Source organism: Nanorana parkeri, unplaced genomic scaffold (assembly GCF_000935625.1).
Source record: "Nanorana parkeri isolate BGI_ZX_2015 unplaced genomic scaffold, ASM93562v1 scaffold167, whole genome shotgun sequence".
Taxonomy (NCBI): domain Eukaryota; kingdom Metazoa; phylum Chordata; class Amphibia; order Anura; family Dicroglossidae; genus Nanorana; species Nanorana parkeri.
Window position 1 is genome coordinate 801,557 of NW_017306435.1, and position 27,630 is coordinate 829,186.

Sequence of the window (27,630 nt, forward strand, 5' to 3'; positions counted from 1 at the left end):
ACTTTTTTTTTTTTTTTGCGGATGTGCTAAAGACTGAAGGCAGCGAGTGCTGACCTGGTTATTGTTTGGCACTGCTCTTGTATGCCAATGAAGGCACAGAGCTCTGTATGGAGATATATGGTGCCCTAGGCTCTCTAAATGATTATTTGAACCAACTATTGAGAGTATCTCTTTACCTATTAGTTCTGAGGCCTTACCCAATTTAAAAGGATCCTGTCATGAGAGATGATGGAGGCTGCCATTGCTTGCCTCTCATTTTAAGAATGATAGTTCCCTGGCCATTATACTGATGTTTTGGTTTGAGTGTTGTCTGAGCAGCAAACCAAGAACAGTTATAGAGATAAGGAATTCTGACAAACATTTATAACATGCTTGTTCTGGTTTTGGGGTTCTGCAAAATAGATGCAGCCAATAAAACTTGTATTTTCAAAGGCCAGCTTGGTAGCCTCTACACATGTCTCATTACATTTTTCTACACACCAACCCTTTTTCCAGAAATCACCATTGGAGGCAGATCACTGTTTTTATGAACGTTTGCTGGACTTTGCAGCTCTCTAATTAAAGTAGAACTGAAGCCAAAACATTTTTTGGGTTTTTGATTGCGTAAGAGATGGTTAAAACCTCTGTCAGCTTTATTTTTGCAATCTGTTTAACATTGAGGAGATTTCCCTTCACATGAAGTAGGATGAAATCCCTCCAAAGTGAGGGAAACCCCTGGTGGTCAGCAGGGACATCAGAACTAGTGTCCTCATTTGAAGACTTGCCATCTGTTCTGATGACAACTCAAAATTTGGGATTTTCTTTCACTTTCAGTGATAACAGTCACCTGAACAAATAGAGAGAGACACAGACAACAATAAAAACCTAACAGGAGTTCTAATCCCTCTCCACTCTATCCCAAAAAAAAAAAGTTTGGCTTAATTTGCACTTCAAGAGTCTGAGGAGGAGTAGATGGCTGTGTGATGATAGAAATGTACTGCCTCTGATTCCACCTTCAAAATTAGTGTTCTGCTTCTGGTGTTACGATTGGTCAACAGTCAACAGGCAGGCAAAATTAAAGAAAGATGTAAAACCTAATTGTAAATGTGGCACTTCTGTCAAGAGATCACACAGAGCCCTGCCTGCTTGCATTCTCTTCTTGGGAAGGTCCTCTGTGCACATGTTTTATGTGACATTTTGGTTGGTATGTTTGCAGACATAGAAATCTGCATGCAGAGTGATTAATTTGAAGGAATTCAAAGTGCCTCTTAATTACAAAATTCTGTGTTTTGAACAGCCCGCGTTATGTGTCCTATTTAACTAATGAATACAACGTCACTGTGACTGCATTATTTTAATTTGCGTTTCATTCCTTACTTCCTTTTTTCTTTATGCACGTATACCATGTGATTATTTGCTTAGTGTGATTTCAACAAAAATGTATTGAGTTTGTTTAGCACAGAGCATCCAAACTGCCTTAAAGGAGAACTATGAGGTGAGTGCTTTTCACTCACCTCGTAGTTCTAGCCGACCTGTGACAATGAGACTGTCACAGGTTAGTTAGATAGGCAGAGCCAGCTGTCAGTCACGCAGCTGGGCGGATCCCGGCACAATTGTCAGCATCCGCTTCAGCGTCTCAGTATACCGCGAGCAGCAGCTCATGGTATACTGAGCCTAGGGTGACGGGAGGATGCTAGTTTGTGTCCTCCCATTACCCTAAGAAGAACTATTGGGAAAAGACTTAACCCCATAGTTCTCCTTTAAAGTCTGAATATCACACAGAGTTATGTGAAGGAAAGACTGAGACATCCTGTATTCTCCGATATTACTGTATTACTGTGTTACTGTAGCACATACACATTCCTAGCTGTCAGCCTTGTTAAGCTCCAGAAATGCACACCACGCACTTCTTGAAGCAAAATGAATATATTATGTTGAAAGCTTGAATCACATTTGTTATTCTTGCATACTGTATATTTATACTCTATTATTATGGTTTCTTTCAGGGTCATTCGCCCTCTCATATATCAGTTCAAGGAGGTTTAGCCTTACCCTCAAGGTTCCATTGGTCAGTTCCAGTAGCAGATATTGGCTTGTTCCAGTTGCAAGGAAGAGGAGACCAGAATTCTGGGAGGAGACAAAAGTGACAAGAAGTTTGGCATCCACACTCCTTCCAATGTCAGGGTCACTTGTGGTGTGCTGTCCTGTAGAAGCAAAAGAAAAGATAGCATATTAGGGGTTGTGTGTGCTTACTACCTCAAGAAACAAAAGATATAATAAAACGCCTTTTCACACCTTAAATCTGTATTTGTGCACACTGGAATTAATAGGAAATGCATAATTAAAGATGCTAAAAGCTACCACCGAGCATTAATGAACGTAGTATTTCTAGGTAATTACATATTACATCTAAACATAGGTACACAAAACTTGTCTCTATTGCTCAGATATTTACCAATTAGTCTGTAAATCAGCCATTAACAAAAAATATCAGAGCATACCTCTAAATACATCTGGACGTAAATGAGAATACGATCCATAGCTTTACTGCTGTTATGTCTTTATATTATTTTTGAATGAATTGTAGATGACAACAATCAAACACATATATGCAACTATTCTGTCTGAACCTTTACAGTTTACAACAATGTTATCACTTTAGGGCAGGGTATTGATCCATGGCCTGTTAGGACCCGGGCCGCAGGATTGTACCATAATTCTGGTAGAATCCTGGACCTGTTAGAAATCTGGACCTGCCGCTCCAGGCCCGCCCCTGCAAATAGGCCTTGCCATCTGACCTGGATCGCCTCGCTATGCCCGATGGGGCAGGTGACCGGCTGCAACATGGCAGAGGCGGCACTCTATTCAGACATATTAGAGGGCCGCTCGCTCCTCACTAGGACTCCAAGAGGCCACAGAGAGCAGCCCTCTAATATGCCTGAATAGAGGACTGCCGCTGCCTGATTTTGGACGGCCACTGGCCCGGATTGCCATCGGGCATACTGATCAGGCAGCGGCGGCCTTCTATTTAGGCATATTAGAGGGGCCGCTCGTTCCTCACTAGGGCTTCAAGAGGCCCCAGCAAGCAGCGCGCTATCATGCCTAAATAGAGGGCCGCCACTGCCTGATTGCAGCCGGTCACCACCTGAATAGAGAGCCAGTGACTAGCAAGAGCCCACACTGACCACCTGGAGCCTGCACTGACCACCTAGAGCCTGCGCTGACCACCAAGAGCCCGCGCTGACCACCAAGAGCCCGCGCTGACCACCAAGAGCCCGCACTGACCCCCAAGAGCCCGTACTGACCACCTAGAGACAGCACTGACAATCTGGAGCTCTCACCAACCACCAAGAGCCCACACTGGCCTGCTGTGAGCCTGCACTGACCAACTGAAAGCCGCACTGAACAGTCTCCTGAGAGCCTGCACAGCCAACTTGGAACCCCGCACAGCCCACCTGAGACCCTGGAGACATCAGGCCATGAACTCGGAGCAACACAGAGTATGTAGCTTCATAGTATTTTGCATTGCTGTATAATGTATTGCTGGAATTTTTCAGTGCTCTATAGATGGTGGTATTCTGCATTGCTTAACAATGTATTGCTGGGATTTGTAGTCCTCTAAAGCTGGTGCCACTCTGCATTGCTTTATAATGTATTGCTGGGATTTGTAGTCCTCTATAGTTGGTGGTATTCTGAATTGCTGTGTAATGCATTACTGGGATTTGCACTCCTCTATAGTTGGCTGTATTCTGCATTGCTGTGTAATTTATTGCTCTGATTTTTAGTCATCTATAGTTGGTGGTATTATTCTGCATTGCTGTATAATTTACTGCTAGGATTTGTAGTCCTCTACAGCTGATGGTATTCTGCATTGCTGTGTAATGAATTGCTGAGATTTTTAGTCACTCTACAACTTGGGGCCAGTGGTAGTTCTTAGTTCAATGTGCAGACCAATAAAGTTACTTCCAGACCGTATATAGAAAAAATATAAATTCATTTATTTGGACATATATAATTGAACTTGAAATAGTACTTCACCACATCCCGACACCAAGTTTTAAAAACCCTTTGACAACATTGTCAAAACACACATATGCATTCATACACTCCTGACGGGGTAAACTGAGAACCCACGAGTGGGGATATCAATGCACCGAAATCCTCAGCACCAGGCCCGTCATGCTCCTTATCCAGCCCTGCCCTTGACCTTGTATACACTTTGCATGCTTTCAGATCTGTATGTAATGTCCTGCTCCAAGCATCCTCCCTGTCCACCACCTCCCACACTAACATCCAAGACTTCATGCTCTGCACCTATGGAGGACACACTCCATACTCTGTAATGTTCTCCCTTGCTCTATCAGCCAACTGCACTCTGAAAAACATATGTCTTGTGAAGGTCTGTTATCTTTGTCACTTTGCACTCTCTTCAATTGAGCACACTGCTGCCTCAACAACTCAATGACCTCCTCAGACTAATTGCTGATCTATCCTCACACTGTCTTACTGCTTACCCTTGGTCTATTTATCTGTTTCCTTTACCTATTCTATAGAATCCATTAGTGAAACCTGCTCCCCCAGCCTTCCCCTAGGCTCATTAACTATACATTTAGATTTATATGTGCATATATGCACACTCCCAATGGTCTACTTTTGCTTCATTGAAGATATTTTAATTATATGTAGTGTAAGTGAGGAGGATTTCACAGGAACTACAACTTCCACCCCACAATTAGATCTAAATTAAACCACTCACGGACTAAAAAAAACTTCCTAGACACTACAATAGGTATTCAATGAACATGTTTGCAAACATTCATCTACAGAAAACCCACAGACTGTCCCACATACCTCAGTCATGATAGCTTTCACACACAGGTACATAAAAAAATCTGTCATCTATATTCAGGCCATAAGATACAATCGGATCTGTTCACACACCTCAGACAGACATACCCAACTGGAACACCTCAGGAGGAATTTCATAAAACAGGGATAGAAGCACGTGACAACCAACACGCAGACCAGAAAAAATTTAATATCCCCAGAACCAGTCTCCTAAACTATAAACAGACTGAAAAGAATAGACTAAAACTACAACCCAAGTCTAGAAGATCCAAGATAGATCACAAAAGAGCTTCAGCCTCTGCACGAAGAAGATAGACTTTGGGAATATTAATGAAGCCACCTCTCCTAGCATATTGACAACCACTCAATCTAAGACAGCTTATTGCGAGAAGTTCCCTACACGGCCTAATACTAAATAGAACTTCTCCCTGCATGCAAAAGAGATGTGAAACGTGAACACATATACATAGGAACTGATTGGGTACCAGTACAGTGATTACAGTAGGAGTACAAAGTACAGAGTTCGTTTTGCTGCAGATCTACAAATGTGTTATACCTGATACTGTGTGCAAAAATAACCTACGAGCTCCATGTTGTGAAGACTTCTCACAATAAAGCCTATTTTTTATCAAGCCTTTGGTCAAAGGTGTATTGACATTTAAAGAAGACTCTCAAACTTGTCACCTCATCCTCACTGAGGTGACAAGTTTGCTTGGACTATTAACTATTATCAAAAATGTATCTTATTTGTGTATCACTCAGCTGTAGATCCTCAAATCATCTCTGAATTTGTGCTGACACTGTACTTCCTTGTGGAGGTTGGCTTCTTTTGTTCCCCATGGCCCCTATGTGTGTTGTAAAGTAGCCACCACTCCAAGATCGATCCCGTGATGGATTACAATCTCAATACAAATTAGCAAACCAATGTGAGATTGAAGTCCATCACGGGAGTGAGCTTGGAGCGGTGACTACAACACACACAGGGACCATGGGGAACATAAGTAGCCACCCTCCAGAAGGAAGTGTCAGCACCAATTCAGAGATAATTTGAGGATCTACAGCTGAGTGATACACAAATAAGATACATTTTTGTTATTAGTTAAGTTACTTGAATGCATTTTTAATATTTAACTCCTGAGTTTAGTGTCGCTTTAAAATCTATGTTTCAATCTTTATCCTTGTAAATCTGTATATAAAATATGTGGGTTTCAGAGCCATTTTCAGAATTGTACACTGAGTGGCCAGATTATATATGACCACCCCATCAGTACTTCGTTGGGCCACGAGATGACTTAGTTGGGCCGCCTCGTGACTCCACGAGATGTTGAAAGGTGATGCGAGGAATCTGACACTGCACTGTTGCCCTTCTGTTGTCTTGTACCAGTCTTGTCAATCTCCGTTCTGCCCTAACAATGACTAGTCGCTGACGGCCACAATTCGCACGTTCAGATAGATTTTCGGCTGACAGTCCAGTCTTTAAACACTTTAACAACAGCTGCTCTTGAACATTCAACGAATTCTGCTGTTTCGCTGATACTCGCTCCATGGCTTGAGCGCCAACAATCATCCCACGCTCAAAGGCTGTTAAATCGCGTTGTTTATCCATATCTTCAGAAAATTATCTCTGTTTACCACTGTCGTGGTAAACAACCTGCTTCCCTATTTATAATGGTCTGGCCCTCTAGCAACTTCAGCGCAAAATTATAGCTAATTATAGCTCATTTGCCTACAAACGTGAGGTGGTCATAATAAACTGGCCACTCAGTGTATAAAGCCTAAAGAAGGGATCTAAGGCATCCCAAAGGCGTCCAAACTTTCTCAATGTTTTTCCTGGAAAGTTAATTCTCAGGTAATGACCAAATGTAAGCTTCTATTATATACTGGCTTGTATATAGCTAGTTCTTCTTGCCTTAAGATTTGTATACCTCTTGTACCATTCCGTGTTGGCTGTGGCAGAGTGTGAATGCTATATAAACTATTGTTACCGTCTTATATAATAAAACATATTGAAACAGAAAATATGTTTATTATTATGATAAACCCATTCTAACCTTTATCTATTATAGTATATTTACATTTGCTACTATCATCTAAATACCACACGGCTGCTCTAGATAGTTTGCACTGCAATTCCTCATTCTAATTGATTTTCAGGATCAATAAACCATTTTCTATGCAAAACACCTTTTTTCAGCCCCTGGGGACGGTGCTTTGTTTTCAGTAAGTAGCTACAACATACTTGTGGAAACTGCAGTGGTAGAGCATTAAACATAAGTGTAGCTTTTTGCAGTAATCTCACACTACGATTACCCATAGAGAGGCAGATAGTTTTCTGAGAATGATGAGCAAGGAGATATCTACTTGTCCTGTAATTATTTATTCTAGAACTGGCAATCACTGTGATTCTTACCTACTTGTCACTGTAGCACACGTGATTCTTCCTTCTTCTCCATAGAAAGTGTAAGCATTGGATTAGTTCACATAGTGAATTATGTTAAAACAAGATTTTGCCAAGAGATACACTATAACATCCTGTTTTGTTTGACACCTGGTAAAGAGGAACTCAAGGAATGAACAGAATTGAACAGAATTAACCCTCACAGTGCATTGCAAGGGTTTGCTCATTTTGGTCTAGAGGCTGGCAATAAAGAAGACATACTCACCTGATCCTCGGTCCCACCTGGCTCCCAAATGGAGATACCAATAAAACGTTGAGAGAGGTTCTAACCATTTCATACTGAAAAACTAGAAAAAAACGTTTTAGCTGGTGTTGGGCTTGAATACATAAAATATTCTGATCTGACCATCTGACATGAGGTGAGTTTTAGAAGATGTGGCCAATTTTGGTGACCTTGTTTCTATGGGCAGGGGAATTAGCAATCCTTGTGTGAATGAATGTTGATAAATTAGAATAGGAATGCTAATTCTGGCTAGCTGATCTTTTCCTTTGCTTTGAGTATTCAAAATAGTCCCCAAGCCCTATGCTACGCATACATACCTAATGAGAGAGAATAAATAAAACCAATAATGTGAAAAGTACACATTTGTTGTCAACTACCTATTTTAAGATGCATGTTTATACATCCTAATGTTTAATTATTTGTTTAATAGAATTTCTCCTGTGGAATATATGTAGCATTAATAAAATACATTTCATAAACAACAGGGGGTATATATGAAGGCGCTGTGTTTCCATGCGATTGAACAGCATAATTCTATTCTCGTTCCAAGGCATAAAGTGATCACAGATGCAAAGTGGAATATTCCATTTTTTAAAGGATGGTGTATTCTGTAAATGAGACTGAAAATTCTGTTAAGCCACTTTGGTGTAATACCTTTCCCCGAATTTGATCTTAAAAATTAATTTCAGACATTCAGCTGACGTTCTTTCATGTTGCAAATTATCTAATAAAGGAAATGTCCTCTTTCAGACTGTCATTCTTTGCTGCCTGTAAGCTGTTGCCATAAGGATTTTTTAAATTAACTTTATCACTTTGCATTAGTTTCGCTGGCGCACTACTTGAAATTGCTTCTCACTCTGCGTGAATTTAACCCTTTTTCACAAACGATGAAAAAGCAAAAAACATGAAGTGTTGAACATGTCCGTGGCAAGTATTTTTCATTTACTTATTCAAGTCTAGTGCATCTTTTGCCTATTACATTTATTTATTAAAAAGGTAATTTTTATTTTTTTTGAAACAACAAATCAACACTCAAGGGGTTTTAAAAATACATTTTTCCTGAATCCCATCTGTGCACATTAAGGAGAAGCAGGACAGCAGTGTAGTTGTTAGCACTTCAGCATTGCAGCACTCAGGGTCCATGGTTCAAATCCTGCTCGGGCACTATCTGCAAGGAGTTTGCATGTTCTCCCTGTGCTTGCGTGGGTCTCCTTCATTACCTCCCACGCTCCAAAGACATTCTGGAAGGTTAATTGGCTCCTCGCTAAATTGTACCTGTATGTATGCATGTGAGATAGGGACCTTAGATTGTAAGCTCCTTGAGGGCAGGGACTGGTGTGATTGTGTTCTATGTAAAGCGCTGTGTAAATTGTTGGTGCTATATAAATACCTGTAATAAATAAATAAAAAGGAGAAGTAGGCATTGGGTGCTTTTGTACACTAAAGCAGAGTTTGTCAACTCTGTTTTTTTTTACATGTTTGGTTTTTTTTAGCCTAAAATTGGCTTTCAGTGCGTTCCAGGGCGTTTGCATTCATTTTTGATGCGTTTGCATGCATTTTGGTGTGTTCCAGAGCAGAAAAAATAGGGCATGCTGAATTTTTTCCACATGCTCTGGAACTGAACGCTCTGGTGTGAACTAGTGCCCAAAATACCATTGGAATACATTGGATGCAGTTTTGAGGCATTTTGTAACTGTTCTGCTCTGCATCTGCTCCGCACTTGGTGTGAACTAGCCCTCAGAGTCCTCAGTTCCCTCTTTACATCAGCGTCCTACCAGCACAGCAGGAGCTGCAGCTGCGGAAGCACAGCAAAGGGCGAACGGTGAAGCAGGCCTGGAGAGAGGTGAAAGTCCGTTTTTTTCTGAATGGATCCAACTCTACCTGGATTAGCGTCATTCTTTTCCATGGTGCTGGTGGCCAGCCTGCCTGCACTATAGAAAGGCATAACACTGCAAAAAGATTCTAGGTGCCCTTGAAGAAGCCAGAAGGCACCCCCGTTGAGAAAGGCTGCACTTAAAAGGAGAACTATGAGGTGAGAGAAAATCACTCTCACCTCAGTGTGACGTGTGACAATGAAAATGTCACACGTCAGCTCAATCGATCGGGAAGGGAGCGCACACATACCGTCGCTCGCTCACTTCTCGATCATCTCCCTGCCGAGAGCGGTGACTGCCAGTCACAGCTCCCCGCACGGATTCCCCCCCTCACCACTCCTTCAGCGCTGACTGGAGCAACGGACAGGGGAGGGGGCGGGTACAGCTGGCTCTGCCTCTAGATAGGCAGAGCCCTCTGTCATTCACGCAGCTGGGTGGATCTCGACAGCATTGTCAGTATCCGTCTCGGCTGTGTCGGTCTCAGTATACCGCGAGCTGTAGCTCACAATATACCGAGCTTTGGGTCACGGGAGAAGGTTAGTATATGTCCTCCGGTGACCCTTAAGAGACATATGGGGAAAAGCACTTACCCCATAGTTCTCTTTTAAGTGGATCAGTTGGCCAACTTTTTTTTTTCTCAAATCTACAGTAACAAAACATTTATGACATTAAACATCTCACAAAGTATTGGGTGTTTAACAAAAAATACATGTGTATCATTCCAAATTTTCATTAAAAAAAAGAAAAATGAAATAGAAGCCTTTTGCCAATATTAACTGCATAAGCAGGGATGGACACATTATTATGAAATTCCGAAGCCAGTCTGTCCAATCCAGTAGCCAGCTCTATTGACAACAACTAGAGGAAAACTCAAAAGGTAGGTCCCAGCTGTAAATTGTAAGGAGAATTGGCTGCCTGGCACCTAAGATTAGTCCAGCACTGGCATAAGCGCAGACAATGTATCAACATAACAAGTAAGCAAAGACAATAGTTTCTCCAGTTGGAACTCCAGTCAAGCATTCTTTAAAGTTTCAGATACAGTGGGAAAAGGTTACAACTGGGGTCAGCGCTGCTTGTGCCTATGTTGAGGAGGTTTACACACCGACAGCTTTCATCTAGCCGGAAAGTGAAGGGAAATCTAAAATAAGACAACTGTCACTGAAACAGAGGGTAAAGGGCACACCTGTTAAAGAGACATCCCTCAGAAGTGGGCTTTCCCCTCACTTCCCAATGCACCCCTCTGACAGGAAGTGAGGGAACATCTTTGCAACTAGGCAACAGTAATAAATACCTGACAGAGAATAAAACTTTCCTCCATCTAAAACACCATCAATACAGTTTTGACTGGAATTCCACTCGCTTAAGGAAGAAATTAGTGGCAATTCGAATGTTTATTCCCTTGTTCCCGTTTTCTGTGTATTGGACGGGGAACTGGATTGTGAGGCATATAGAATTACATGATAGTACAATCTACTCTGGTCTTGTGTGAGACTTATAAGTAAAATCTGTCAAATATAAAGCAAGGTCACATCGTTGCAGCGCAAACTGAAGCAAATGGCTTGATTTACTCAAGTGTGAATTGAGGTAAAGTCAAGTGAAGTGAACCTGTATTCACCTACAGCATCTATTCATATAAAGGAGAAGCTCTGTTTTCTATTTCTTTCACACAGTTTCAATTGAACATAGGCTCATTCTCCTGCGTTATAAGAAGGTTTTGGCAAAATACATTAGAGTCAAGGTGGAATGTGTTTTTTAGGTTGGGTTTTAAATGGCTCCTAAGGGTAATGGAAGCTCCTTTCAACTATCTGAAACCTGTTCTTGTGCCAAAATGCAGTTTCACAGAGAAATAAAAAATCAGCTATGAAATAAATTAAAGTATACAGTATACAGATAACAATCAAATACAACAAAATATGAAATACACTAGACCATTTTAAATACACCCCATAAAGTGTATACTTTGAAATATACATTTAAAAAAATAAGATGTTTTAAAAGTAAATTTTGCCTACAGCAAAATTGGTACAAAAGACCATTGACAAAATTGCTGCTTTTGTTGCAAAATCAATTTCACCAAAGTCCTTTTAGTCATCAATATTTGTGATATTTCCAATGTTCATCTGCATGAAGTTGGAATCTTGTGCATACTGCAGGTAGTAGTTCAATTTGTCTGCACCTACACTGACGTTAACTGTAACAGTTAAAGAGGAACTTTATCCATATCTTTGAAGGACAACAAATCCACCATTAGAAATGTTTAGTAATGACACTCTACAAACAGATACTTTATTATATAAATTATTGCCAGCATTTTATTTTTTGCATACCGTACTTTTCTTTTCTTCTACATGCTTCTCACAGTGGCAATTTTTCACTAAGGACAGATTACTATATCTCCCTTTACTTCCTGGAACTCTGACACATGTGACTAGAACATGTGACCATGCACAACATCTCAGGGGAGGAAAATGCCTTTCCCTGAGATCTCATGAGATTACAGATGAGATTTCACAGCAATGCAGTGCTGATGTAACCTTCCCGGGATGCAACACTTGGGCACAGGCTGAATCACTAATGTCCAAGAAGAAAAATAATTGTAAGTAAAATAAACATTTATAAAAGAAAAAATGTGTTTGTTTAACTAATGAATGTAAGATGATTTCATATCCTCGTGCAGAGCTGCACACTGATGTGATTTTTAAAGGGGGTAAAGCTTTAATCCAGTACCTGCCAGATTATTTATTTGTATGTGCAATTTTCATGAAGACAGGTTACATATACATTTATAAAGCTGCTAAACGTCACGAGCATGTAAAAGCAGAGACAAGCAACAGGTTTAAATATGAATAAATATAACACCTGTATTATTTTGTAATGTATTCATTTTGCTATGACCATATGGTTTTGCTTTGCTGTTGGTCCTATTATGGAAGACCAAACAAGACCCATAGTTGCTAACAATTCAACCGATCCAAGAACTTCTAGTGTGATTGGGTAAAATTAAGAATCGAGATATTCATTATTTGCAAGGGACAGAATATGGTATCATCAGTCACTGGGTATACTAGGTGTACTTTAGTATACTGGGAAAATCTTAGCAACCAATTAACAATTATACCCCATTTATATATATATACAAGATCCCTCCCTCCTAATTTTTTGAAATATGTATTGGTCAAAAGATCATGACAGGCTTAGAGATCCAGCAGCCATCAACTGTCAGATAAGTTATCCTATTCTGAATATAATGAAAGGTTTTTGGGATTTAGGTTAAATGCTCATTTTGGTCTAGGGATAAAAATAAAGAAGAAATACTTACCCGATTCTCGGGCCGCCTGGCTGCTAGACCATTCCCTAGAGCCTCTTCTCCCCCAGGTTACGGCGGTCTAAGGACCTGTGACATTATCACATCTATACAGGTTTACTGGACATGAAGATCCCGAGGGACATACCAAAATTGGAGTGGAGTGTGAGAGAGATAAGGAGTCACTGCCGTAGGACCGAGGATCAGGTGTGTATATATTTTTTATTTTTGCCCCTAGAGAAAAATGAGCAGTTAAGCCTTGCAGTGCGGGGGTAGCCTCACTGCAAGGGTTAACTTTTCAAAACCCTTGAGTGCTTCTTTAAGGGTCATTTAGAACAGAGAGCAGATACGCCTATACACACTGCATTGGACACTGCAGTTTACTCTACACTATGGCTGCATTTTACGAGGCAGCCATAAAATGCAGACAGTGGTATGGAGATTCCACGAAGTGTTCCCTGCATAGCACTCTTGGGGACATTCCATGATAGCTGGAGAGGCTGGTCATATGATTTTTACAGGTCATGTAACTAGGCTTTCCTCATTCATTCATTTAAATGTGAATTTGCTTGCTTTGAATTCCTGAAGCAAAATAAAGCACTGAACACATTTGTAAACCCCCTTTTTGTTTTTTAAAGAGACCCTGCTACCATCACCAACCTAAAAATATGCAGGTAAAAGCACAGAAAAATCAAGTATTTAAATGCTTTGCAGTGTTTTTCCTTTCCATAAATAATTTTTCTACTTACCTCTGACCTAGACCTACATTAGACGTGAGGACACAGAGAGACAGTCCACAGCCAGTCAAAAAGTATTTTTTTCCCCTTCCACCCACCTCTAACCCATTCTGCTAGACTTTTGTTTCTGCCTACCTTGTGAAATCAGATATATTCACCTATGTTCCCCATCTAGGTCACACCACTGCTGTTTCTGGGTGGGGGGGACCGTAAATCAAGTAGCGCAATAGTCTGGCGCCTGTCTTCTTATGGATCCTGAGAGGGCCCTGGCCTATGGATATCTAATAGGAAGTGCCCATGCAGGCAATGATGTGGACTCTGAAAGAAGGAGCCACGCAAGAATAAAAGCAGAAAAGGAGAAGACTCTGGGCTGTGGCATCACAGCAGGGGTTGTGGGCAACTCAGGCCCTCCAGCTGTTGTGAAACTACAAGTCTTATGAGGCATTGCAAGACTGACAGTTACAGGCATGACTCCCAAAGGCATGTTGGGGTAGTTAAAACACAGCTGGAGGAACGGAGTTGCCCACCCCTAGCTTAAAGGATTATTAAACCCTCTGTTTTTTTTTGCATATATCTACTTCTAGCGGGCAGTAGATATATGCAAATAGTGTAAAAAAAAAAAAAGAAAGCTTTAAAAGAGGTTAATACTTACCTGTGTCTTCCCCACGCGTTCCTGTCCGAAAATGGGAAAATTCTCGGGCGGCCGCAAAGCATCTTGGGGCAGGCACATGCGCAGTTCCCAATTTCCCAGGAGACGAGGAGAGACACAAGGTAAGTATATGGACGCATGCACCCGCATGCAGACACCGTGGGACAGGAAGTGCCAGCAAGCTCAGAGGAGTCAGCGCTGGATCGATGACCAGCAGCAGCGCTGGAGGGACAGATGAAAATGACAGGAAAGAAGATCAGATTAAGAAACATTATTTAAGGTAAGTGCTTTAATTAACATCGGGGGAGGGACATTTTTTTGGGACTTTAATGTCACTTTAAGGTAAGTAAAAAGGGGCTTTTAGATACGGACATCTTTTATCCAGCAATCAGATAATGGGGCATGGGAGGGGTGGGCAGGGGTTTAGAAGTGTATCCTGGATTTGGACTTTAACCTTTGCAGTGCCGGGGTAGCCCCCCTGCAGGATGAGTTTTTTTGGTATTTGAGTATTTGAGTTTTTGGTTTAGCCCCAGGTTTGTGGCAGCCTTCATCATATTCTGGCATTAACATACATTTTACTTACAGTTCTGACTGAAAAGCTGAGTATTACATTCTCTATGTGGTCACTATGTGAAAATCATAATCTGTTTTGTGAATAGAGCGTGGCAGTTTGCATAGAAGGAGGGGTGATGATTTGCACATGGGGTGAGTAAGTCTGTGCTATCCGGCACAATATGCTTATGTTAGTGAATGTGTTGTGTGACTCATTTGCTGCAACACAGAAGCTCATTCAGTACTGTAGGAAAATATTATTTCAGCTTTTTCTGCATCTAAAACTCTTTAGGGGTGCTGTGCACTGGGGTCACACACAAACTGACAATCACACTGATATAAACGGAATGAAACGGACGTTGTTAGAAAAACTGTTGCACAGTAATTCAGTAACTGGTCAGTATTTAAACACAGATGAGCTGAGGCAGGGAACAGATCCTGTGATCCATAAGAGGATGGTATGTGCCATTGACTTGTGATGATCTGACAGTGCTGTATACAGTGCAGTAAGAGAGAGCCATTAATACAGGAAAGGCATTTCTATGGTGCATGTGTGAAGCTGCAGCTTGAAAAGTAAAGGGTGCTACGTAGGGCTGGGCTGCACAGCGTTACTATATTTGGAGGTATAATAGCCAGTGTGTTGATGCCAACGTTGATGATTCAGTCTCAGGGAGGCTTAGCGACAGTGGGGAAACCACATTAAGACCAGGAACCTGCAGTTTTACCTAATTATAAACTAGAATAAGACCTGCAGAACATTGCGCTTTTAACACTTGCCTAGACAGGCGCCCACATTAATGGTGTTGTTGTTTCTCTCTGCCGAAGTCAAATAGGCATTGGGCACTTGTGATGCCAGACATCTGAAGTTTCTTCCAATATTGTAACAATGACGTAAGAGAGTTGGCTAGGTAACCTTTAAACTGAACCCATAAGTTAATATAAATGTCATGCCTAAAGCCGGGTATACACGTTTCTATTTTTTTCCATTCAATTTGCAGGCTGAACGAAAAAAATTAAAAAAGATTTCTCCATCAACGTGGACAAGCGTTAACAGACGAATCCCCTGCTGTTTACTTTGTACTCTGACAGCGGCTGATTGGATGCTAACTCCATTCGACCTAAAATTTTACAAACGGCTCTTTTAATCAGCTGATTGAGCGATGCTGGCTGGAAGTGTGCCAGCAGCAGCGCCCACTTTGCGAGTTTTAGCCGCTTTATCAGGAACTGGACGAAATTCAGCCTGTGTATACCCTACTTAACAGCAAGCAGTTATTATATTTTGTTAGCAAAAAAAGCCTCATGTATGTTTCCCTCTGATCTTGACGACTTTAAGTAGTTCTAAAGTCTCAGCATATACTTTCCTGTTATAACATCAGCAGTGTAATAGGAATACATACTAGAGTTGTTTCTGATAATGCAATCAAAGCTTACTTGAAAAAAACCCTTTTACTTTGAGTGCTGCCTTCTGCCTGCCCATCACATTCAACAGCATTTCTCAAGACTGCATACCCCATCGTGCATTGTTTGCAGCAATCAATGTTAATGTTACATTGTTCAAAAGTTGAGTTGTAGTTCAGAAGGGAGGCTTTGTGAGAGTTGTGACACAAGTAAGGGCATATTCACAGGGTTGAATAGGGAGTAAAATTGTGTCAGTGCATTGAGGAAGTACATCCTACTACAATAAGTAAGTTTACAAACTCCTGCAGGATATGGTTATTAGGAGTAGGCTAGAGCTTATGGAAATACATATTTATATATAGTTTTTGACCATAGATACCCTTTGTTAATAAAAATTAAACTCCTTTGCTTCCAAAGCTAAGCCCTGCCCTCTGGGGCTAAGGCCCATCCACTCACTGACCACCAGCAGGTGGGGGTGCAGGTCTTGGCACTGCAGGGTGAGTCTTTACTCAAAATCTTGGGGAATTCAGGCACTTTGATCTTGAAACCAGGATTAGAGGGGTGCTCACTGTAGGCTTTTCTGCCTAACAAAGGTAATAGCAGGAACCTCATAGAAGCACCTTCTGGTAGGACTTTTACTTTGCAAAATCAGTTTAAAATCAGGGACAAGTTCACTTTCAGCATTGCTTAGTGGAGAGTAAAAGAGAAGTGAGCTAACATTTCCAATACCCACAAATCCAATAGCCTTAAAATTGCTACTTTCTAGTTATCAGCCCTGGAATAAGGCTTGGTGTACTTTCCTTTCTATCCATTTATTGTACATTGAGGAGATCTAGTCCATATTTTGTAAATTCCATTTACCATGCCACTGCACTCCCTTATGGGTTACTTCTGTACAAATGTTGGCTGTCAAGGCAGACCCAATAGAAATAATAAAACAACAAAAGTCAACAGTGCAACAATATAACAACTACCTGCATATTCTGGGTATACTTTATGCTCAGCAAAAATAAACAACTTCACTTTAGTACAATTTAGTTCAGATAAAGTGAACCCACCTACTTAACTCAGTGGACTCCCCAGACCTTCATGAATCATCAGCCCTAGGAGCATTACTGGGTAAAACCACAGGAACCTCCAACTCATAATACAGGCTCCACCTGCAGGTGGCCGTCAAGATGAATGAGCCTAATTACCAAATGCATACAGCATGTTTACTTTGCAAGGGCATTTTCACTTTAAAAAGGAATTTTCACTTAGCTCAGGGAATAGGGCGAAAATTCCAATATCCAATCGTGTAATGAAAATGAAAAAAATGATGAAGTCAGCACAGCTTCTTTAATTCCCATTCAGGAAACTAAGTGAAAATTTGCTTGTAAAGTGAACATGCTCTGCACCGTCAGTAAATCAACCCCTATATGTCCCGTTATATTATAATTTTTATAGACTAACATCCGTTTTTTGGTCCAACTGGGCACAAATCATAGTGTGGATGGGTCACCGTGACTGACCCATATCTGAGTTTGGTAGATTCAGTTGGATATTGATGGGCATGTAGTGAGCCTATTCTGTGCAAGGCTGACCAGATGGGTCGCATAGATTTTACTTTATAGCTAATTGTTGCATAGACTTGCCAATAGGCTGGGATGATCACAGCATTGTATAGTACAAAAAGAGTACAAAAACTGGAGACGGGGAAGCATGATGTCGGCTCGGCAGTTCGGGTGAGTACAAATGATTTTTTTATTAGTACCTAGACCAAAATAAGTAGTTAACCCTTGTAGTGTGGGGTTAGCTATAACATCTGCAATTATCTATAATTATCTTTGTAGTCTGCCATTAATAAACTTTATTAAACGTTCCTTTGTTGTCATTTTTAGGATAAGAGTGAAGTTCCGCTTTAACACTGCAAGCTGCAGCAACAATTTTAGATATTATTTTATATGTGGAGCTGAAAACTTAGCCTAAGCCTTATTAAGTTAACAGTTTAAAGAGTTTCCTTCCCGTCCAGGGACTATTCACTAAATTAACCCAGCAATTGCCAGATCAGTTTGAAATAGTGTTCTATTAACCTTCCTGTCTCTGATCAGTGCTGACACTCTACAGGTCCCTACATAGGAATGAGAGACATTCAGCTGGAAGATGGAAAACTATGCTTTATATAAATAGTGAAGCTGTGAGATCACTACCAGTGTCTAATAGGGGTAAGCTATCACAGCGACTCTAGTGAGTGACCGTATGGTAAAATAATTTCTGAATATGTAGAGAACACAGGTTTATTCATCCCTCTTATTTTAGAAGTACTCATCGCAATCCTCCAATCAACTGAGTGATGAAAGCACAGAAATAAATTACTTACCAGCTCCCCTAAAATTGAAGACATTTGCCAACATGTAAGAAGAAATTCAAATAACTGAACTTTACCTATGAAAATGTGAATGAAATGATTGTGTGTATGTATATAATTGTTTACTGGGCAGATATAAACAGGGTTATTCACAGAAGGGTGAAGAGTTTGGAGAAGTCAGGAGAAGTGAACAATCTAGGACAGTGGTGGCGAACCTATGGCACGCGTGCCAGGGAGGGCACGCGAGGCCCTTTCTGCTGGCACGCGAGCCAAGGTTCACGTTTCTTTAAACCCGAGCGCCCAAACTGCAATACCAAACTTATTTTCAGCGCTGGCACTTTGAGATAAATAAATTGATTTTGCGTCGCAGTTTGGGCACTCGGGTTCAAAAAGGTTCGCCATCACTGATCTAGGACAACATATCTGACTTGGAAAAATTCTCCAATTCAGCTCACTTTCCAGTTCAGCTATGTTGTCCTAGATTGATCACTTCTCCTGCCTTCTCCAAACTCTTCACCCTTTTGTGAATAACCCTGAAAGTGTTTTTCTAACCTTAAAATGACTATATTTTTTTTTCATGGGATGCATGTGATGCTCACAAGCACATTTCTAAGTGAAGGTTTTCCTTATGTATTTAAAATAGTAACATTGTATATACTGATGCAAGTAAAAAAAAAAAAAAAAAGAAACATGTCCTGTTGCATGATTAATTAAAAAGGGAATGTATATTTTTTCCAAATATTTTAGATACATGTGTATGGTATATGCAATCAGCTTGACGTACATAAACTTAAAAATGTACATTTGTCTATATAGAGAGTATATAGTTAATAATGTACAGTATACAGGGGGCAACCATTTTTGCTCATTGCATAAACAGACTTTGCTTCCTGCTGTGCAATGCTACACAATGGTTGAGCTTTACTGTTCCTTCTCACAATACAAATTGATATGCAGTTCATATCAATACAGTGCATTAAATAACTCACTGAAAACTACTTTCAAGGAAAAAATTTAGGAAATACCTTTTTTTATGGTGCTTTTCACTTTTTACTTTACTCCTGTTCTCTTCTGCAACTTGGAGGGCTAGGGGTGGAGACTGGAGAAGACATTTGGAGGCCAGGAACCACTGTCAATCTAACTCTAGAGAGTCGGATGGGGGTGTGTGGCCGGAGGCGTATCCTCAATGAGGCAAACAAGGCGTTTGCCTCAAGCGGCACTTTCCAGGGGGGCGGCAAAATGCTGCCCCCAAACCAGTGAGGCAGTAAGTGGCAACAGCTGAAGGAGCACCTGACTGCTGCACTGGTTTTTCAATTTTTCAAGGAGAAGGAGGAAGTGGCTGGGGTCGGGGACAGCCTTCTGCTGTCAGTCAGCCTTGAGCGGTGGGCATGGCAAGTGTTCTGGGGATGGGTGTGGCCAAGGATTCGGGTGGTGGTGAGTGGCGGTATCAGGATGGCTCCGGACGTTGGAGTGGTGTGGCATGTCCTACATCGCAGAGTTCTGTGAGTACCAGGACACACAGCTACAGAGATCCCTGCGGTCTATTGTCTATACATATGTGTGCTGGGATCTATTGTATATACATGTGTGTGGGGATCTATTTGTATATACATGTGTGAGCAGCACAAAACCATAATACACCACTGGGCGTGGCAGCGCTAATCTGATTTTGGGACTACAGGTATGCTGTGCATCAGTATGGCATCCTGGACCTCCCAAGTCAGAGGAAGAGATGCAACTGACCACCCTAGAATGGATGCGCTTCTGTGCTTAGCGTGGTCAGTAGCCAACAGGAAGGGAATATGTCGGTATGTCACTTTCCACTTCTTCTGCAACAACGAACAGGAAGGGTTTGTTTCCCGAGGAGACTGGCAGGTATTTTATGGCACCAGCACATAATTTACAGATTGCAGAAAGTGCTTGGGGATTAATGAGGAGCTAACTGAATTAGTTCAAAATTTTACCCCATATTACAGGCAATACTATGCTTGCATTATGTGTTATTATCCTTTTATTGCATCTCATTATGTTAACTGTTTTTGCAGCTGCAGTGTGAGATTGAGTATTGCTTCTTAGTTGACTAGAAACTGGTATGCCAGACTTCTCCAGCTTTTTTTTCCCAATTGTATTCTATTTAAAGCATAGAGTGAAGTCACATTATCACAGGGTGGGCACATACATTACATTTATCAACACTACTTATCAACATTATTATTATAAAAAAATCCCTTTAAAAAAAGTCATAAAATAGGATACTTTTTAAAATATATGTCCCCATTAGGGATTAGCTTAGTGATTACGCTGAATTTTCGTTTGAAATTAACTTAAAGTTTTGCCACACAGACCTCTTAGGTAAAGTTTACTTGAAAGAAAATCACATTACCTTGTTTTCTAACAGAGCCACGTGACCACCATATCAGTGCTGGCATGGTAATCATCAATGGCTTTGCTGAAAAACAAAACCAACCCTAACCCTAACTATAAAAACTAACCCATTGTTTATGAACACAGGCACATGATTTCAGGAAAGCAAATTCTCCTTCCAGTGCCCGCTGCCAATTAATTCTGAATTGTGAATTTAGTTTTCACTTACATTTCATGGTGCATTAGAGAAATGTCATTTGGTATGACTGTATATATTAAAAAACAAAAGACTACGACCATATACAGTAGCCATGACAGAGATAGAATGACCATTTAATGTACCTGGCTTTTAGGATATTATGTTCAATATAATGCAAGTCATTTTAATAAATTGGCCTCTAAAACAGGCCACTTCAGAGTATGTTGACTGGCCTCTCTTTGCCAGGTTATTTCTCTATGCCAGCAGAATTGCAATGATGAAACATCTGGCACACCACTAAGCACAGGGGAGCACATTAGCAGTCCAGACATAATAATATAAAAAGGCATGGTATTATGAAAATGTACAGTTGCTTGCTGGTTGACATTCAAAAGCTATCACCAAGCAAAATAGCATATTTAGCAAAAGGCTGGATGCAGACTCTGTGCCCTAATATAACAGCCTTTTTTGGTGGTGTCATTTGCATCCATCTCTGTATTTGAAAAATTCACTAAGGTTCCTTAAGGCACCAAATACAATCCACAGGGCTCTACATAGTGTTTTATGGATGCTATTTACCATGCTAATAAAGGTTAAACAAGGAGCCTTGTATCCCTGGGAAGGCGCAGTTTCATTCTGCAGGAAGTAAACAGCCATTTATACAAATGTTTTTATATCATATGGGCTTTTTTCAAAGAAAGTATGCTGTGGCACAGTGTCACAAGATACGTTCCTACACTGAAGTGATCAGCCATAGAGATGTGTTAGTAAAATGGACATCTATGCAAAAAGTGTGCATAGTCCTTGTTCAGGGCTATGCCTGTGGGTGTCAAAGTTCACTTTGTAATTAGAACAAGTAATAGTTTCCTTTAAGAGGAAGAGGCTATTAATATGTCAAAGCTTTGGTGAGGAGAGGGCTCACATGTGCCATATGGCTGTGATAGCACCTCATATGGGGCTAACATACTCCCTGCGATGTAGGTTAGCTAGTGAGGATCACAAAATCTTAAAGCAAAAGTGTAGGCAGATATCTTTACTCCCATTTATACTAGCAACATATTCTTTAAAAACACCCATAAATGTGTTTCTAAAGAGTAACTGGATCTGTAAGTATATTAGCCTCTTGTGGTTCCCTGCACAACATGATTCAGCCTAGTAGAAAAAGGCAACACTATAGACATGTGCGTAGGCAAAAAATTTGCTTTGTTTCGGATTTGGGTCCAAAGTCAATTCGTTGCGTTATTCGGATTCATAAGAATCCGAAATGTTCATAAATTTTGGATGCATTAGATAATTACAAGAGAATTTTCATTGCAGAAAAGTGACATTAGAAAAACAAAAAAGTAAAATTTTTCTTTTTACCTTTTGACAGCCCACAGAAACAAACAGACCCTTGACCCGAGCAGCAGCCTGGCAGAGCAGAAAAGGAGGGGGGGACAAGCATGCGGCCCATCCCCTCCTGCACCATAACAGGGCACATGTCCTCGACATAGGGGATGGTACTTTACCCGGGGGGACTCCCTAGCAAAGCACCTTGTTCCCATGTTGATGAGGACAAGGGCCTCTTCCCCACAACCCTGGCTGGGTGGTTGTGGGGGTCTGCGGGCAGGGAGGCAAACCACCCTCCCCATGTTGAGGGCATGTGGCCTGGTATGGTGAAAGGGGGGGGGGGCAGGTTGCCACTCGGATCAAGGGTCTGGTAAGGGGTTTTAGGGGGAACCCACAAATGTTTTAGTTTTTTTGCCATTGGGGTCCCTTCTAATATTCCTGTCAGACCTAAAGGGTCTGGCATGAATTGAAAGGGAAATCCACGCTAGTTTTTTGTTTATTTTAATGTTTAACAACACAACCAGTTCATTCCGATTGGCATTCGTAAAATAAATTCGGATTCATCAGAAATTTGGTTGGCGGAAAATTCAGATAGGTTGGATTCGTTATTTCTTTCATTTAGAAATTTGGATGCATCTAAATGTCCGAATTTCCCCACAAAATGTTTGAATTTCAATTCGGAAAAAAACGACATGCACATGTCTACAATATACAAGCCAAACATTGTGCACAGAGATATGACTGATAACATTCTGTAACATCATGGTTGACATCATCAGTGTATTTCTGCTCCCTCACTATCCAATCAATGGCTGGGGTGATCCAAGCCATATTGTTTTAAATGAGGCACAGAAAGGCAAGGTCGGATCCTGGCAATGTTGTTGCAGCATAGATGTCTTTAATTGGAAAACTAACTAAACAAAATTGCACATTTTTTGGCAGGTAAGGCACTTTAAATTTTTTGCTGTGAAACTTTTACCTTCACTTCCACTTTAAGTTCTTTTATCCATGCGATAATTCTGTGTACAGTATATATACCGCAACAAACCGACTAATCATTTATATTTAGTGTTAAATGCAAGAGCAGAATACCTAAAAGGAAGGTAAAGGAGATACCTCGCTGTTTGCAGGTCCACCCTTTCATACTGCCTATGGAAAAATGTATAAAAATATGGGGATTGGTCTATGAGTCACCATGTACTTGCTCATGTACTTACGTAAATAGGACTTTAGAAGTGGAAATACTGAAAACAGAGGGTAGTCATATCCAACGAAAAAAAAGGTAGAATATAGCACCCGGAAAAAGGTCTTAAGTGACATTAAACTGAGGAGCTAAATCTTAAAAATGCATTCAAGTACCCTATCTGTTAACAAAATGTATCTTATTTGTGTATCACATGACTTTGGATCCTCAAATCATCTCTGAATTGGTGCTGACACTGTCCTTCCTTCTTTGCAACACACATGGTCCCTGTGTGTTGTAAAGTAGCCACCACTCCAAGCTCACTCCTGTGATGTACTGCAATCTCACTTTTAATTAGCTAATTTGTATTGAAATTGTAGTTCATCATGGGAACGAGCTGGTGGCTACTTTAAGACACGTAGGGACCATGGGGAACAACAGTAGCCACCCTCCAGAAGGAAGGACAGTGTCAGCACCAATTCAGATATGATTTGAGGATCTACAGCTGAGTCATACATAAATAAGATAAAATATGTTAATAGTTAAGGAACTTGAATGTTTTTTTTTTAAATCTAACTTCTGATTTAGTGTCACTCTAACTTAGAACTAAAAGTTCCCTTATTAGTGCTTGGACATGACTAAGGAATTTTCGGTAGTGCCAAATAGAACAGAAAGCTATTCATTTGGCCCATGCTGCACAGCTGTACACATTAAACTGCAAAAAAAGTTTACAAAATCTTAGAAATGTTCTAGAAGTCTGCATTTATGGTGCCTAAAAAGTGATTTGGTCATTATTGTAGTCATATAAATAAATAAGTAAAGCCAGCCTTATCTTACAGACAACATTCTACATATTGCTGCATTTTTATTTTCACCTGGCAGAGACCCAAGTCTATAGAAATCTTTTTTGGAACCCTATTCAGTCTTTTTGATCTTTAGCTAGGTTCTCCGAAATGTCCTTTGATTGGGCCATATTGTGTTTCCACAGAATTCTGTTCTGAGGAGCTCTGTACCCATTATGGAAATTTGCTCTTACTTCTTGTCCAGATGATGGACAGAAAGAATGGGGAGTGAGGGAAAATCTCAAAAGGAACACAACATTTAAAAGCCAAAGGCAGACCCTCCCTAACCCTGCTAAAAAGGTTTTATTGCTCTCTCTCTACCCATGCTGAAGTGATTTTACTTCACTTCATGTTTTATCTGACACACACAAAATAGACTTTTAGGATTGAAGGCAAAGCTCCCCAACAAGCCCAGAGACTGTGATAAAAAAACAACAAAGGTTCTAACATCTCTCCACTCTATCCAAAACTTAAAAAAAATAAGGTTTTTGACTTCCAGCCCTTTCCAGCTCTATCTTAGTTTGCATATACAGTACAGTTATAATTACAGAAGCTGTATTTAGGCTTGAAGCTAAATTTAGTTGACAAACAGAAGTACCCCTTTAGCTTATCAGAAGTATCTCTAGATGTACTGGAATGCTTAGGTTCTCTTAAAGCGGACCTTTACCCATATCTTTAAAAGAACAACAAACACGCCTTTAGACATGTTTAGTAATGACAATCTACAAACACATACTTCTAGATAATTGCCAGCTTTGTATTCTTTGCATACGTTATTTCTCTTTTCGTCCACAGTCTTCTGACAGTGGCCATGTTTACTAAGGGCAGATTACTAGCTCTCCTATTATTTCCTGAATTTCTGGCACATGTGACTAGGCATGTGACCATGCACATCATCTTAGGGGAGGAAAATGCCTTTCCCTGAGATCTCGTAAGATTACGGATGAGATTTCCCAGCAATGCTCTGCTGATGACAAGGCAATCCCAGTGTGCATTGAGTTGGCAAACTGAAGTTATTTCCACCTTTCAAAGCAGGAAGTGAATGCTCTGCAGGTGTAAGTATTTCACAAGCACAGCATTTTACACCTGACATGTCTATGTTATTGTTAATCATCATACCTAGAGGGATACATTGGTAGAATTTGATTTTTGAGTGTAAAGGTCCGCATTAACACTGTATGACTGTAAGGGTCTTTGGTGAAATATACAGAATGTGAATGGGAGATGTCAGAGAATAGGCAATAACCAAAACAGTAATTTAAAAAGATGTTGCTGTGAGGTGCAATGTTTAAGTTTATTTAAGAGTTCACATGGGTTGCTTGCTTTGCAGCACCTCCATTAATAAAACACTGTTCTGCACTGTTCACAAATAGTGACAATTTGCACGCTAAATGCCGACTTTGGGTCACAGGAGTACATTATTACATGTACTCCTGTGACCCAAAAGAGGACTAAAGCCAAAAAAATGGTTTGGCTTTAGTTCTCTTTTAAAAAATACAAGGTGCTCTCTGATTTGACCTGGGAGATTGTGACTTTCATACATGCACATACTTGTCTAATCACAGAACAGCTTGTATTCTTTAAAAGAGGGGCATTTATCAAAACTGGAGCAGACAAAACCTGGAGCAGCTGTGCATGCCAACCAATTAAATTCTCTCTTTCATTTTCAAATCTCAAACTAAAGGTAGAAGCTGATTGGGCAACTGCTCCAGATTCTGTCTGCTGACCTGAACCAGAATGAGAAATTCTAGACCAGCCTGCAAGCCTCAGTCACAGTGCACGGTGCTAGTAAGAGCTAATAAGATTGTACAGCACCTGCACATATAGAAATGGGGGGGATTTGTGCTACTAATGATGTGATCAAGAAAGAACAAAAAAGAAAATGACGCTTGTGGATGATTCTGCCAGAATAATGTAGAATTTATGGAGTCTCATTATTTACTCTTTCCTTTCTCCCACAGAAAAACACACACACACACACACACACACACAGCCTCTCCTTCCTGCTCTGCTTCTCTTTCCTTTTCCAACACCCCCTCTCTCTCCCTCCATCAGCCTACCTCTTTCTCACACATCATTTCTCCCCAGTAAAAAGCACACAGTAACACACGGTTCCCCAGGGAGACTCTGATTAATGTTTTGGGGTATTTTTAGCTGGGACATAAAACATGGGAAAAGGTTAAGGATGCAGTGATGGAGGGAGTGAAAGAAGGGGAGGAGGAGGAGAGGATAGGAAAATGAGGTAGAAAGAAGTAATGAGTGAGTGCAGAAGGAAGATGCTTAGTCAGTCATTGGCGATGTGATCCTTCTCCCCTGTCCTCTGCCTTTCCCCCGGCTTTCTCTCCCTCCATCTTACAGACTTCCTCATTCCCACCCTCTTCTATAATCACGCACTTATGTATTCTGTACTTAATTAAAACACAATCCTAACTCAAACTGACCACAAAAACTTCCCAGGGTAGAGGGAAAGATGATCCCTGAAATGTAAAGACAGAGAGAAGGGTGGAGAGAGAGCACTGATATGTGGAGAGATGATGGATAAAGAAGGAGCGCATTGACAGAAAAGTATGCCGTCTGCAGTGATGATATGTCACTGTCTTGGGGTCCTGACTAAAAATGTATGGCGTCAGTACATACCCACAACCCGCACACCACAAACTGCACGCAGTGCACATAATTGCATTAATTAACACCATAACTCAAACATATTCTGATTGCCATTGCTCCTAAACCCATATCACAGCAATGTAAAGGCACCCCCTATTTAACCTAAACATAATTACAAAGCACATCTGACATAAAGACTCTGCAAGTAAACAGGTCATGAAATGTTAAGATGTTTCTGTTTGAAAGATTATGCATATTCACTATGTCTATATTGCACATCATGTGAGGTTATTCATCAAACATGTATCTATATTTAAATATGTGTTGTGTATGAAGTTGTGTGTAATTATAGGACTCCATGTAAAGGAGTAAGTGTAAGTAAAGAAGTGTCTCTGCAACCGTCTTGCTTCTGCATCTCTATAATTTGTGATCTCAGAGTTTGTGTTTAATTTCTAATCTTCAGAATGTAACCAAAACCAAACAGGAAATGTTCCCACACACATATAAAAGCACATAAAATACACTTAAAGTGAACCTGTACTGACAGAAGCATGCAGCAAGTGAAGACAGAGTTTGTGATCTCTATACTTGTTCCAGGATAGTGATTCAAAAATAATAAAGAAAATGGAACAAAACACCAACCAGGAAACTGGCATTTCTCAGAAGGAGATCAGCAATAGCAGTGTACCGAGATCTCTCAGTACAGGTTGCTTTTAATGACTCATTCACGTGGGGGG

The 27,630-nt window shown here is 40.6% G+C and overlaps 1 protein-coding gene across 1 annotated transcript in view; it reads right to left on the reverse strand.

Annotated features, from left to right (window-relative positions):
- CSPG4 (chondroitin sulfate proteoglycan 4) overlaps nt 1-27,630 on the reverse strand; it is a 180,041-nt gene that overhangs the window by 36,525 nt on the left and 115,886 nt on the right. The window contains exons 4-5 of the mRNA XM_018554634.1: nt 2,692-2,816; nt 2,032-2,183 (exon numbers count right to left, since the gene is read on the reverse strand). Of these exons, the coding sequence (XP_018410136.1) occupies nt 2,032-2,183; nt 2,692-2,816 (277 nt within the window). The remainder of the gene's footprint in view (nt 1-2,031; nt 2,184-2,691; nt 2,817-27,630) is intronic.